Genomic DNA, 14,536 nt, shown 5'->3' with positions numbered 1-14,536 from the left:
AAATAAGTTTTTGGAAAGGCAATAAAATATTTTAGGGTAGCTATCAAACTTGGGGTCAGTCAGAAGGCAGGAAACAAGCATTTTTGTTTGCCTCATGCTATTCACATAAAAGTTAACAAAAATATATTTTTTAAGGTATTGGAAATTCTGTCCTGTTTATCAAGTTTTGTCAGTCATTGAGTCAAGGGTATAACTTAAATAAGTTATTAGAGAAAAATAACATACATTTGTTATTGTGGACTAAAAAATCAAAAAACTGTGACAACATATGTATGTTACATGTTTCAAAGGGGCAATATACATCCTTTGTTTTGTTAAATTGTATACAAGTTCTATTAATATTATTATTGTCTTTATGTATACAAAACTTTAGAAAGATATAACAGTTCATAGTTTGCCAATCATGCATATGTAGTAGTGTCATTTTTACTTCTGTTTAAATATAGTAAAAATATCTTTATAAAATACTTTAAATGAATTGTATTTATTATAAACGTTTAACTCTTGAATTTTGATAAAGGAATATTATTATCAGGGGCGTAGCTTGGTATCCAATCAAGTGTAGGCACAAATTGTGGCAGGGTGTCTGGGGGCCGCTTAAGGCCCCAGCAGGTCCAGGGCAGAGCCCTGGTAGGGGGTTCAGGGGGGCAAAGCCCCCCGACGGAAAACGGTTTTCAGCATTTTAGTTGCAGAATTTTGTGTACAAAAAATATTATATTTACTGGTTATTTTAATATCATGATAATAAACATGAAGAAAAGTTCGAAGAATTATAAATAATTGGTGAATTAGAGCAGTGCGATCGGAAATCTAAAAAATAAAAAATTATTTCCAATATGCATTGCCCAGCGTAGATCAGCGTAGCCCTTTAATTAAGCAGTACATCCTATTTAGTATTTTCATATCTATTCTTTTCCGATTGAGGATAGTTGATATATACGTTAATTGATAGTACATATAAAAGAATAGGCACGTAAACACTGAGATTACTATATATAATAATACTATCCTTTGGGCTAGACATCTTTTGATTCTTGGGGTAAAAAGTGCACCCTCTTAAACCTTCACCCCGGCCAAACAAACACATACACTCACACACAGTTGATGCTCAATGCAGAAGTTCAGTTCTGTTCATACTATCGTAACAAAATTCAAGAAATTCATATTTTCTGATATCCTCTACTGTAAAATCCCTACCTGCTTAGGAATAATTATGGTCATTACAAGGAGATCTGAGAGTACTCGAAGTTACTGAAAGCTAGTTGATTGATTGATTGCTAACTTGACGTCCAGTGGCAAATAGTTATGCATGTTCAGGACAAAAACAAATTTACAATAAATACAGGTAGCCATTAGGTCCTGTAATAGGGGTCGTCCAGGATGAAGGTCTGAAAATTTGAAAATGCCATTAGAAAATTAGGAGATAACTGTATTGTATTTTAAGCTTGGCCTTCGTAAAACGTAGATTTTACTGTCGCAAATTGAGTTTACCTATTGACGCGTAGCGCAGCTAGGTAAATGATGGTTAATGGATAGGGACAGAAATTTTGCCTTTCAGCAGACCACCTACGGACCCCTCAAAGAGTTGTTGCAAGTATTCTTAACCTGCAAAGATCGTGGCATTCTCTCTACACTAGCCATCGGAGTTAACATCCCCTTTCTGACCATACATACAATTCTACCCAATACTCCGTTCACTAAGGATGATATACTAGTGTACAAATTACATTTGATAATTAAAGAATTTTGACGACTTCACGTGCATCTACAGATAACGTTGTCATTATCTTTTTTAATACAAAAAAAATTTTTTTTTTGAAAAACTTATGTGTAGGCACGTGCCTAAAGTGCCTAACGGCAGCTACGCCCCTGATTATTTAAATCCAAATCTACACTTTACATTTTATATTTAGTTCATGAATATTCAAAAGGTTCTTACTTAAAATTACGTATCTGATTGGTCATTGTGATTTCGCGGTCAATTTATATTTTGTATTGACCAGGTAGATTTGAACGGGAACTTGAAATGACAGCCACATGATATTGTGTGTCCCGAGTTATATCACCTGTATATTATTATTTTCATTCATTGTGGACACAACATATATCTGATTAATGTAAGTTATATTCTTTATTATATAATTAATATTTTCACATGTAAATGATAAATTCAGCAAAGTTTCTATTGTATGACTTCGTTCTTCTCGTAAAGATTGGTTATTACATTAGTATGATAGATGTACCCGAGAATATTTTATTTAGCTTCGTGCTACATATATTTTATTATCTACTGTTAATTTGTCAAGATAGAATATAGAACAAGATAATTTGCGCAGCTATTTGGTTATTGACACAGATAATTGATATTTCATAAATGGCGGCATACATGTATTAAACAAATAAGGAAAAGTGTTAATGTTGATATTTATTAGTACACTTATATTATACACTGTAATGATAGAAGTATAACTATGAATGAACTTGAGTTATTTTGTCATATTGTATATTTTAATATTTCATGAGTCCGAATGTTTATGATTACATTTTGGTTTGAGGACTCCATTGATGTAGTTATATACAGAGTATTGCTTATGAGCTGTGCCTACTCCTTACCAGTAAAACTCACTCCACAAGTGGTAAGAGTCAATCTATTTTAATTATGTAATGTTGTAAACAGAACGTTATGGATTATTTCCCTTTAAATATGCGATTTTAAGCATATTTAATATATTGGCTTAATTAGTCTTTATAAAAATAGTATTAACAACTTAATGATTGTTGTAATGTGATTGTATGTAAAGAAAAAATAATATCCAATGTTCCGATTAGTTTAATGTTATTTATGCATTTTTAACTTTAGGTTTGTACCGTACACATAGTTTACCAGTAAACATTATATAATACACTATTTATGATTAAGGGTTACATTCTTGTGTAGTAGTGTATCACAATGAGAAATAAAAGTTAAAAAAAAACAATGTGAAATAAAAGTACACGTGACATCATCTTACTGAATATAGATAATATTAATCCGTAGTATAGTACACAGTAATTATGAGCATTGTATTTTACTATTACAATATCTGATAATGTGTAATTTAAGATAATTGGGTTTTATAAAATAGAACTGTTATTTATGATTGTGATATTGTTATTTCAGAGTTTATTTTCTATTACTGGTATTAAATCATCCGAACCCTAGAACAGAGTTAGTTATTTCTTAATCCAAGATACGACCCTGTTACACATAGTACATCTATGTTATTACAGAAAAAAATATGCCTGTAATAACTAAAGGGTGTTATTACAGCTTCTCTACATCACTTCAAAGCCTTTGCTCAGACATATATCAATAACCATGCTTTATAATAATCACAATGTATTTTAATTTATTGAAGGAAATAATGATCAGAGCATGTAACAGTCAGGGGACTTACTTAAATGAGTGATTTTCTAAATCACTGATTCAAGTAACATTATGTCCATAAAGGTTGGAAGTAAGAGTTGTCTTTCTTTAATAATCCAGTGATCGGGAAGGATGTGCACCTTGCGCCAATTGCGCTTATCGACCAGAAATGGCGCATAGAGTGACAAATGTAAGCGCCCGCGTGGTGCATGATATTTTTCACTTCGTTTTGAAACGTTGAGATATCGTCAAATGGATTTCCGATCGTATTTCGTGCCGCCATGTGTGAGTACACAACTGTGTAGTGTTTACTCCAATGATAGGAGCACCTATATATTTTTGGGACTTCTCAGGTGTTTTCCTATGGTAATAATAGCAACATGCGGTATGACTGATTACCCAAAAAACGTAATTAACCATCATTCATGATATAATTTTTAATAAACAACTTTAAATTTGTGAAAATTGGCTAGTACAGGTGAGAATTCTTCTCTAATTATAATCTTTTAAGTAAGCTTGCCATTATTTCGATTGAAAAATCCAAAAGCCTTTTTATGAATAGCATAGTATTTGTCTCCATAAAAGGGGCTTAACTGTCCTTGTCAATTTTTTTGGTCTTTGGCTCGTTTTGACATTTTGTAAACATGCCTTCAGCGAATTGTTGTTGTGTCTTATCAATTAACATTGCTCTCTACTGTTATTCTTGTCATCGTGATGAAGTAATAATAATACAAGTGCAGAGGAAATGCCAGAAACGTCCTCTAATACGGAACGTCTGAAATAAGTATGGTATCGACAAGACCTAAATTTAATGTAAAAAAAAACATGAACATGAACAAGGGAACAGTACCAGTTTTAACATTGTAAATAAAGGTTATCGTAAATATTGCCCGGTTTGGAAGAAGTTATTGTATATTCATTGAAATTGAAATTACAAAATCACAGGAACAATATCCATGATATTAATTAGAATCATACTTGTAAGTACAGTGAAATATACACTTTTTTTATTTTTTTTTATTGTAAACGAATGGCCCACTCATTTGACAACATGGCCCATTAATTCTAAAAATGGCCCATTGAATTTATTTTTGGGGGGCCCATGGCCCATAGAGAAATAAAGGGGCATAACTCTAGAACGGTTAAAGTGACGCCACCAAAATTCAAACTTGATCTGTGTTTTGATGTAATAAGCATTGTGTATAAGTTTCATAACATTTGGTTGAGGCAAACTCAAGTTAGAGAACGGAAACCAATTTTGGGACGTACGGACGGACGTAGGTACATACGGACAAGGGTAAAACTAAATGCCCCCACCGTAGCGGTGGGGGCATAAAAATCCTTCCAGATCACTGATAATCACCTATTTAAGTAGTACAAATTAATCACGACTGATGCCCCCGATTAGTAAAATTTTATTCGGACTAGTAAGTATAAGAAATCATAACTGAAAGTATGGGATTATTTGCAATCAATATATGATATCGTCCACCCAGTTATTCATCATGTTCATTCTATTTTCAAAACATGTACAAAATCTGTTCAAATTCCTGAAATCTGATCTGCTTGGATAAAAATAGTAAGGAGGGAATTTTTCAATTTCTATTTTGGTAACTCCAAGATTTTTTTTTTGTCTGACAGGCATTTTGGATTACATGTACAAGTTTTGATTGCCAGAGGTGTAAATGTTCTAGTCCCGGGTGTAGTGCTAGTGGATTGTATAACCCCTGACTGCCTGTTCTATTTGTGCCATACTGTACATGTATGTACTGGTTGATACCTCCGTTATTCGGAGCTCCCCCTGAAAGCTGCGAGGGTACAGTGGTATCCATGTACACTCCCTAACAGGATGAATGGAGATGTGTCACTGTCATATGTACAACCCACCACCACAGACAAATCCCCAACCCAACACCACAGGAGAGCTAGGACAGCGGGAAGTCTGTTATTATGGTGGAGGAAGTCGAAGTACTCAGAGAGAACCACCAGGCAACTCGGCAGGAAGAGACAAACCAAAGAGATATCTAAACATTGATCTCCTGGTCAAAGTCGGGGGCCACTTTGACCAACCGAGGCCCCCAAAGTACCCATTCTGGTTTAAACTCCGGTCTGGGTACCACATGTACCATAGATGTGTGTGGGAGGGTGAAAATCACCCTTCTAATGTACTGAAATTTCCAACGCCCTGAGTCAGGTTCGAACCCAGGTCCTTCAGCACTGTAGCCATCAGTCTAAACCACTAGACCACCAACCCACATTCAACAAGAGTGTTACTGTTAGATTTGCTTTTCAAAAGGAAAGTGTATTTTTTTCTTTTTACTTTCATTTACTTAGGTAAATGATTTTGAAAAAAAAAATCTTCATGCCCTGTTACTTTAATTTTGATTACCTCCTTGCCTAGGCATAGACTGTTGTAAACCTTGGGCACCTCTATTATGTTGAAGGAGTAACATGTCCCCATGTTTTATCCCATAACTTGACAGGGAGCGTTTATCCTCTTGAATGGGTTTTCCGTTCCATGTTATGGCAATTTCCTTAGCAGGTATGCCGATTTCAAATTCACACAATGCTTTAAAATTCTCTAATTCTAAATCATCGCTCACGTCTAGCGTGAAAATTTGATCTGACAGTGTTGTCACAGTTATTTGCATTTTTCGTAAATTGTGTTCATGGAACTTCCTGTTCTTTAGTTGCACATGCGCAATTTGAGGGTAATCAGGAAACATGGAAGTCAATCCCGCACTTGTTACCTTCTGTAAATCCCTCCTCTATTAGTGTGAGTTCGTGGTCTAGTGGTTAAGACCTATGTCAAACCATTGTACACTATTTTTTACAAGTCTGTCTTCAATATAAATTGATTAACAAATTTACAACTTTAATAGTTTTTTATAACCTCTAGTTTGGACGGTAACCTCTTGGACTATTATACTAATATATATTATGTTCCAGGTAACCTTAATAGTTAAGATTAGCTAGCCGAGCGATTCGCTTCTCATATAGAGAAAAAAAACACCTGTCCAGCTTCTGGTAATCGAGTATACTAAGCTTATGTCCGCTTCATGTAACGCTAAATACCATTCAAAGAAATTAGAATCCAAAATAAATTACGACATTTTAGAGCTACAAATATATACAATACAATACAATATGTGTTTATTCCAATTAAGGTCCGTCAGGGGGCAATATGGCAAAGATACAATCATAATTCAGTTAAACAATACAGTACAAGAATACAATATTACCGGTGTGGCGGTAATGACAAAAACAATATAACTGAGATGATTTTAAATGTTGAGTTCTCTGAAATAAGGATGTTTGCGGCAGTGTGACGCAATGGGAGGCAACCATTTTGATAAATTGTTCGCTGAGCTGGAGGAGACACCAGGGGACAGTGCTTAAGAATCATATGCATATGAATCTCCCCATGTCTAAACCAACAAATCCACGTGACAAGAAGTAATAGATATCAGACCAGGCAGTCGTGACAATCCTTGGTACCACTTGGTACTGCATGCAACCAATATATCAAACAACAACAACAACAACAATCAAACACGAATAAATGAACAAGCAAATGTGTTTATGGTTAAAGGCGTACGATGACTTGTAATTGATCAATGGCAAAGGAGTCTAATTTTTTTTGTTCACTAATTAATTCATAATCAGTTTGGACCTAAAAGTCTAAAAAATTTAACAGCAATAATGTTGCAAAAATTTGATGGAATAGAATGGAATAGTGTTTTATAGCTAACCGCATCGCCTGCAAAGCTGAGCTGAATAATTACATTAAATGTATGTACAAAGATTAAAATGATTTAATGAACAATTGGGGGAAAAATAAACAAATAAGAGTCAAAACCAGCAATCAAAACCAGCAATAAAACCACATGAATTGAATATATCAAGTACAGTAATTACCGGCCTAGTTTCAAAATACCGACAAGCTGGAACAAACCCACCTGCCACTTCTAGCTACAATTGTAATAAAATATTACTGTAATTTGATATGAAAAAAACTATCAATTGACCATAATAATTTCAGGAATTCCTGTCTTTTTCAAATAGTAAGACAAGTCACAAGTTATTCATGGAAACATGCGTTCATAAAATAATGTCCAATTTTTCAGTTCAAGAATATTTTCAAAGTTCACCGTATTTGTGACGTTATAATTATAGATGGTTTTTGTTTAAAAAAACAATATTTTTGTATAAATTGGCAAACTTTTTGATGACACTTTAAATTATTACTTTTTCTAGGGAAAACCATACTACCAACGTAGCAAACAAAGGAAATGTTATATCTACTCGAAGGCAAACTGGAGCATCATAAAAGAAGAGATTACTATAAAATCAATGAAAATCAGACGGATGCAAACAAAGGAATAAATGTACAAGAAATGAGTGACACTCTCTAGAATGAACATTTTCAAAGCATAAACACAACATGATACTATCTACAGAAATCCGCTCCAAGAACAACATACCGTGGATAAGTCACAAAATAAGGAAGCTGTTCAAAAGGAAACAAAGGCTATACCAACAAGCTAAACGTACTAAAATGGTTTTACACTAGTAATATTTTTGGGGCCCTTTATAGCTTACTGTTCAGTGTGAGCCAAGGCTCCGTGTTGAAGACCGTACTGTGACCTATAATGGTTTATATTTATAAATTTTGATTTGGATGGAGAGTTGTCTCATTGGCACTCATACCACATCTTCTTATATCTATAAAAAGTGGACAAATTATAGACAGTTCCAAAAAAAGTTAAAAAAAAGTCAGGAAGGCAGAATACTCGTACATCAATGATACTATCATCAAAGCTAGCTAGGGCATTGAAACAAACAACACCAAGCCATTCTGGAAGTACATCAAATCAAGGAAAACAATTAATATTGGAGTATCACCAGTAAAGAAAAGAAAAAAAAAAACTGACCAGTGACAGCATAAGGGAATATTATTTCAACAATTTAGATCTGTCTTCACAATTGATCAATCAACATCAATACCCAAAACAACAAAATACTTCAAAGAATCCATACATAAACTAAGCATAACAACACAAGGACTTGCAAAACTACTCAAAATTGTGAATTCATCCTAAACATCTGAGCCAGACGGTATACCAAATAGAATACTGTTAGAACGTGCGGCAGAAATAGCACCAGGTTAATTGCAATTTCTTTCAAACATCAATAGATACTGGAATATTACAGGAAGAATGGCTCAATGCAAATATCTCGAGTAATGTGTATTTAAAAAGGGAGACGAACACGAAGTGGATCCACATATAAAAATGTAGCAAAAAAGGCAAATTCAACCGTAGGTTTTCTCAGAAGGAACATTACAAGGTAATACCCTCAGAAATGTACGAAAAATGCATACATTTCACTAGTACGCTCTACGATGGAATAGTATGGGACATCTACAGTGTAGCAGATACCAACAAGATAGAAAGAATACAACCATACGTGTCAATGTTCCTACCAGGCGATTGCAAAACAAGGGAAGATAGATGCTTAACAATAGAGAAAATGGAAACGTGGAATGTGTCAAAGAGACCTCAACCCGACCAAAGAACAGAAACCAGCCCAAGGCCACCAATGGTTCTTCAACGCAGCGAGAAAATCCCGGACCCAGAGGCGGGCTTCAGCTGACCCCTATACAATAATGTAATTTAGCTCAGCTAAATGGACGCTACACTAAACTTTGAAACATTCAAATGACCCAAAATTTAAGAACCACACAAGACTAACAAAGACTAGGGTTTCCTGACTTAGTACAGACGCAAAAATGTGGCGGGGTTAAACATGTTTTGTGAGATCTCAACCCTCCCTCTACACATCTAGCCAATGTGGAATTAACAAACACACAGCAAAACGGACAGTAAAATTCAGTTTAAAAGAACATGCTTTCCAAACCAGAACTCCAAGAACTACAATATAGACGTACAATCCAAAAGCTTATATTTTTGTACAAGGTTGGAGGGTCGTAATGGGGGTACCTTCATAACGAATAACGGTAGAAAATCTTGCCAAATGACTTTAACGGTAATTTTTGGTGCATGACGATCGATTAAATGTACATTTTCTTTATGACGATAAAAAAGATCAACTGATTTTGACGAATCACGTTAACTTCTTTCCACAAATAACGGTAACAGATTTTTCTGAGATCTCATACGAATCACGATAAAAATATTTTGACGAATCACGATAAAATTTTAACAAATTTGACGCTACTGTAACGGTATCCGCAAATAACCGTTTGACGCCTGACGGTAAAGGGCATTCCTACCCTCAGGCTGGTTTGGGGCTTGTTCCTTCCATTGATCCAGACGATTGTTTCAGATTATCAAGACCTTGGAAAACCATCACAGCTAAAATGTTTGATAACTTTCATTCATCAAACATTGTCAAAAAACAAGTGAGGAACAATTCAAAGTGTTTGATATTCCCACAAGTAAAACACAAACATCGTTCAAATTCATTCTTTATGTCCACAATAATAGGCTGAAACCATCTAGAAGACACTGTTGTGGGCGCAACAAGCGTAAATAGCTGTACATATGCTCTCTCAAATCGTCAATAGATCGATGGCGCCTTCACCCCGTTGTATTAAAACCAGTATTGGTTACCACGACGTTTATATGCAGTTGATAAATACAAATAGTTTTTTTCTTGAGAAATATTCTTTATATACCATATTATTTTCTTTTCAACCACCATTGGGTGAGGGATGGCGCCACCGTGATGTGAAATCATGAAAAAGGTCGAAAAACGTGACGCATTTCAAGAAAAATAGACTAAAACATATTCCTATTTCAGGATAATATATTTATAATATATAAAGCAGATATACAATTTTTCTTATTATACTTTCAAAATACAGACATTAATATTTCTTTTCTCTATTGGTACTGTACAGGTATACCTAACAACAAAATTATTTTCATTTACCTGTGTTTAAAGTTATTGCAAATGGATGGTATTTTTGTTCGAGCATATTGTTTTTCTTTAATTGTTTAACATTTCTTACCGATATAACATGTTACTTTTATTATTCTTCCCTTAGTTTATTTATTTTGTATTTACATTGTGTCATAGGTCAAATTTATTTGTTCAGTGTATGTTCATTGGTGTTAATATGTCCTTTGATTGAGTTAAGCTATTTCAGTTGATATTTTATAGTGTGTCTTTCTATGTTGTGATGTTACACTATTGTTTCAGAAAAAGGGTGAAGGTTTGGTACCATTAAAACGTTTAAACCCGCTGCATTTGTTTGCACCTGTCCTAAGTCAGGAATCTGATGTTCAGTAGTTGTCGTTTGTTGATGTGGTTCATAAGTGTTTCTCGTTTCTCGTTTTTTATATAGATTAGACCGTTGGTTTTCTCGTTTGAATGGTTTTACACTAGTAATTTTTTGGGGCCCTTTATAGCTTACTGTTCGGTGTGAGCCAAGGCTCCGTGTTGAAGACCGTACTGTGACCTATAATGGTTTACTTTTATAAATTTTGACTTGGATGGAGAGTTGTCTCATTGGCACTCATACCACATCTTCTTATATCTATTAAATTTACTCAAATAATTGAAGTTATGAAATTGCACCTTTACAAGGCCGTTTAATGAGGTAACTGGCTATACTCCTTTAAAGGAACTCATAGTTGTCCTTTTTATTTACAATCAAATCTCCTTTTTTATACATTTAAACATTACAAGCAAAAACAATAACAAGAACCCACGCAAAATCAAACAAAACAACACTCTTAAACACAATTAAGACCACATAAATCAATTTTCTCATCTTGAAAAAAAAAATAAACATGCATAAAAATAAAAATAAAGCCAAGTCAACAAATAAAAAAAAACTTTCAAAAGTAATATAAACCAGCAAAATTTTCTTCTTTTTGAAAAGTGCAAGCCAATTTAACAGCCATTCATATAGGACTAAGCACAAACAACAACTAACAACATTCATGCCATTCATATAGGTACTAAGCACAAAAAACAACTAACAACAGACATGCCATTCACATTGGTACTGAACACACACAACAACTCACAACAGACAAACCATTCAGATTGGTTCTGAGCATAAACAACAACTAACATAAGACATGCCATTCAGATTGGTACTGAGCATAAACAACAACTAACAACAGACATGCCATTCAGATTGGTACTGAGCACAAACAACAACTAATAACAGACAAACCATTCAGATTGGTTCTGAGCATAAACAACAACTAACAACAGACATGTCATTCACATTGGTACTGAACACAAACAACAACTTACAACAGACATGCCGTTAACATTGGTAAGCACAAACAACAACTTAAAAAAGACATGCCATTCAGATTGGTACTGAGCACAAACAACTACTAACAGCAGACATGCCGTTCACATTGGTACTTAGCACAAACAACAATTAACTATAGACATGCCATTCAGATTTTGTACTATAAGCACAAACAACAACTAACAATAGACATGCCATTCAGGTTGATACTAGGCACAAACAACTAACAACAGACATGCCATTCAGATTGGTACTAAGCACAAACAACATCTCACAACAGACATGCCAGTCACATTTGTACTAAGCACAAACAACAACTACCAAAAGACTTCGTATTTCACACTGTTCGAGGCCTTGTATCTTCTATCATGATTTCCTTGATAGAGGGTTGCAGCTCACAAGGAAGCTATTAAACCAAGAGTTATAAGCGGTGAAGTTGAAATCATCACTCCGTTAATTTTATGGACGCCATAACGAGTTGGTTTTTGACTGTTATGGAATATCCGTTTCACAGATGACAGCGGATATGTTCCAATTGTCGTAACTACAATCCCGTCCCCTTTTCACCAAATGTGACCTACCGAATTAGTCTTATCACCGAGTTTGTACTTACATGAGCAACACGACGGGTGTCACATGTGGAGCAGGATATGCTTACCCTTCCGGAGCACCTGAGATCCCCCCCCCCCCCCGAGCTTTTGGTGGGGTTCGTGTTGCTCAGTCTTTAGTTTTCTATGTTGTGTTTTATGTACTGTTGTTTGTCTGTTTGTCTGTTTGTCTTTTTCTTTTTATGCCATGGCGTTGCCAGTTTATTTTCGACTTATGAGCTTGAATGTCCCTTTGGTATCTTTCGCCTCTCTTGTACACACTACACCATATGTATATGGTTATTTAGTATTTTCCTGATTATCCGTCCAATTTTTCACACTTCTGCAATTGATACAGAGCATACCACAATTTATGTTTTCACCACGTAAGAACACTACTGGTACACTGGGGAGACACGTAAGAACACTACTTGTACACTGGGGAGACACGTAAGAACACTACTTGTACACTGAGAGACCACATAAGAACACTGCTTGTACACTGGGAGACCACGTAAGAACACTACTTGTACATTGGGAGACCACATAAGAACACTACTTGTACACTGGGAGACCACGTAAGAACACTACTTGTACACTGGGAGACACGTAAGAACACTACCTGTACACTGGGGAGACACTTAAGAACACTACTTGTACATTGGGAGACCACGTTAGAACACGACCTTTACACTGGGAGACCACGTAAGAAAACTACTTGTACACTGGGAAACCGTTTGTAAAGGAAGTTTTGCTGTTTCTGGATCCCAGTTATTTATTTCATACATACGCAATATAATTGTTATGTAATGATATATTCAAATAAGATTGATATTATTTAAACGAAACGAAACAAAGTATTGGCTCAAGAAAACACGCAGTTACTGTCAGTCTGAAAACTAGCTCAAAGTCGAATTTCAACGATAAAAAAGTATAACAAAAATATCAAACTCCGAGCTATATTCAAAAATTCAAAAAGGGTGAGTCTATAAAAACTGACAAAAGCATACGCTATCAACTTGAGGAACGAGTGGAAAACAACTGACATATTCCTGACTTGGTACAAGGTTTTTTCCGAAGAAAATATAGGTTAAACCTGGTTTGCATACTAGCTAACTTAACGTCCCACTTGTATGACAGTCTCTAAAATAGACCATGGACCATGCTTTTCTAAAAAAATACCAGAATGTTTGGTTATGTTTGAAGGACTGTTACCGCATTTATATACCCAACAACAAAGCATTTTAGACATTTAGAGATGACTTTATCAGTGTCAATCAATGTCGAGTTAAAATATGCAATTTATAGCTGAAAGAAGATGTGTATACACTGGATTCTTACGGTAAAATAGGTTTTTAGATTAATTGGTAATTGTATATAAAATATAAAATAAGGGAAAATGTACCCCAATGGCCACCTTTAGAATATTATAACCTATTTACAAGATACAACGGCTCGGGGAATAAGATGAACAAACGATATACACATATATATATATCTACGTTGAATTTTACTTAATTAGAAAAAAATGTGAACAAGCATTCTGAGAGTATTGCATGGCAATACATAGTCCCCTACCGGTTTAAAATTCATTGTACTGGAACAAAATGCTAACTTGATCTATAAATTGTCATTCTGTAAACAATTTAACAAATATCAAGTCAATATCTTCTAGCATGACGAAAAAAAGTGCAGAAAACTGATTATTCAAGTGAATTTTCTGAGTGTAAGGACCATAACTCTGCACAAAATCATAAGACCGGATCAAAATTCAAACTTGATCTGTAACTTGTCATGATAAAACTATATACCAATTATCAAATCAATATATTCAAGCATGACGAAAAAAGTGCGGAAAACTGATTATCTGATTGAATTTTCTAAGTCCAAGGACCATAACTCTGCACAAAATCATTAGACCGGAACAAAATTCGAACTTGATCTGTTACTTATCATGATAAAACTATATACCAATTATCAAATCAATATCTTCAAGCATGACGAAAAAAAGTGTGGAAAACTAATTATTTGAGTGAATTTTCTAAGTCAAAGGATCAAAACTATGCACAAAATCATCAGACCGGAACAAAATTCAAACTTGATCTGTAACTTGTCATGAAAAATCAATACCTTTCAACACGAAGAAAAAAAGTGTGGAAAACTGATTTGCCGGACTGGCGGATGGACAGACAGACAGACAGACAGACAGACAAACCTAAAGTCCCCTTCGACTTCGTAAGGAAC

At 34.7% G+C, this 14,536-nt stretch overlaps 1 protein-coding gene across 3 annotated transcripts in view; it reads right to left on the bottom strand.

The window, feature by feature from the left end:
* LOC127720714 (protein DDI1 homolog 2-like) overlaps positions 1-6,111 on the bottom strand; it is a 32,159-nt gene extending 26,048 nt beyond the window's left edge. For all 3 annotated transcript variants that reach the window (XM_052227477.1, XM_052227478.1, XM_052227479.1), the window contains exon 1: positions 5,796-6,111. In XM_052227477.1, the coding sequence (XP_052083437.1) occupies positions 5,796-6,057 (262 nt within the window). In that variant the 5' untranslated portion in view covers positions 6,058-6,111. The remainder of the gene's footprint in view (positions 1-5,795) is intronic.
* Positions 6,112-14,536: the final 8,425 nt, after the last annotated feature.

Source organism: Mytilus californianus, unplaced genomic scaffold (genome assembly GCF_021869535.1).
Source record: "Mytilus californianus isolate M0D057914Y unplaced genomic scaffold, xbMytCali1.0.p SCAF_11, whole genome shotgun sequence".
NCBI lineage: Eukaryota > Metazoa > Mollusca > Bivalvia > Mytilida > Mytilidae > Mytilus > Mytilus californianus.
The sequence above is the reverse complement of the archived record's forward strand: the minus strand, read 5'-3'. Positions and strand labels throughout refer to the sequence as shown.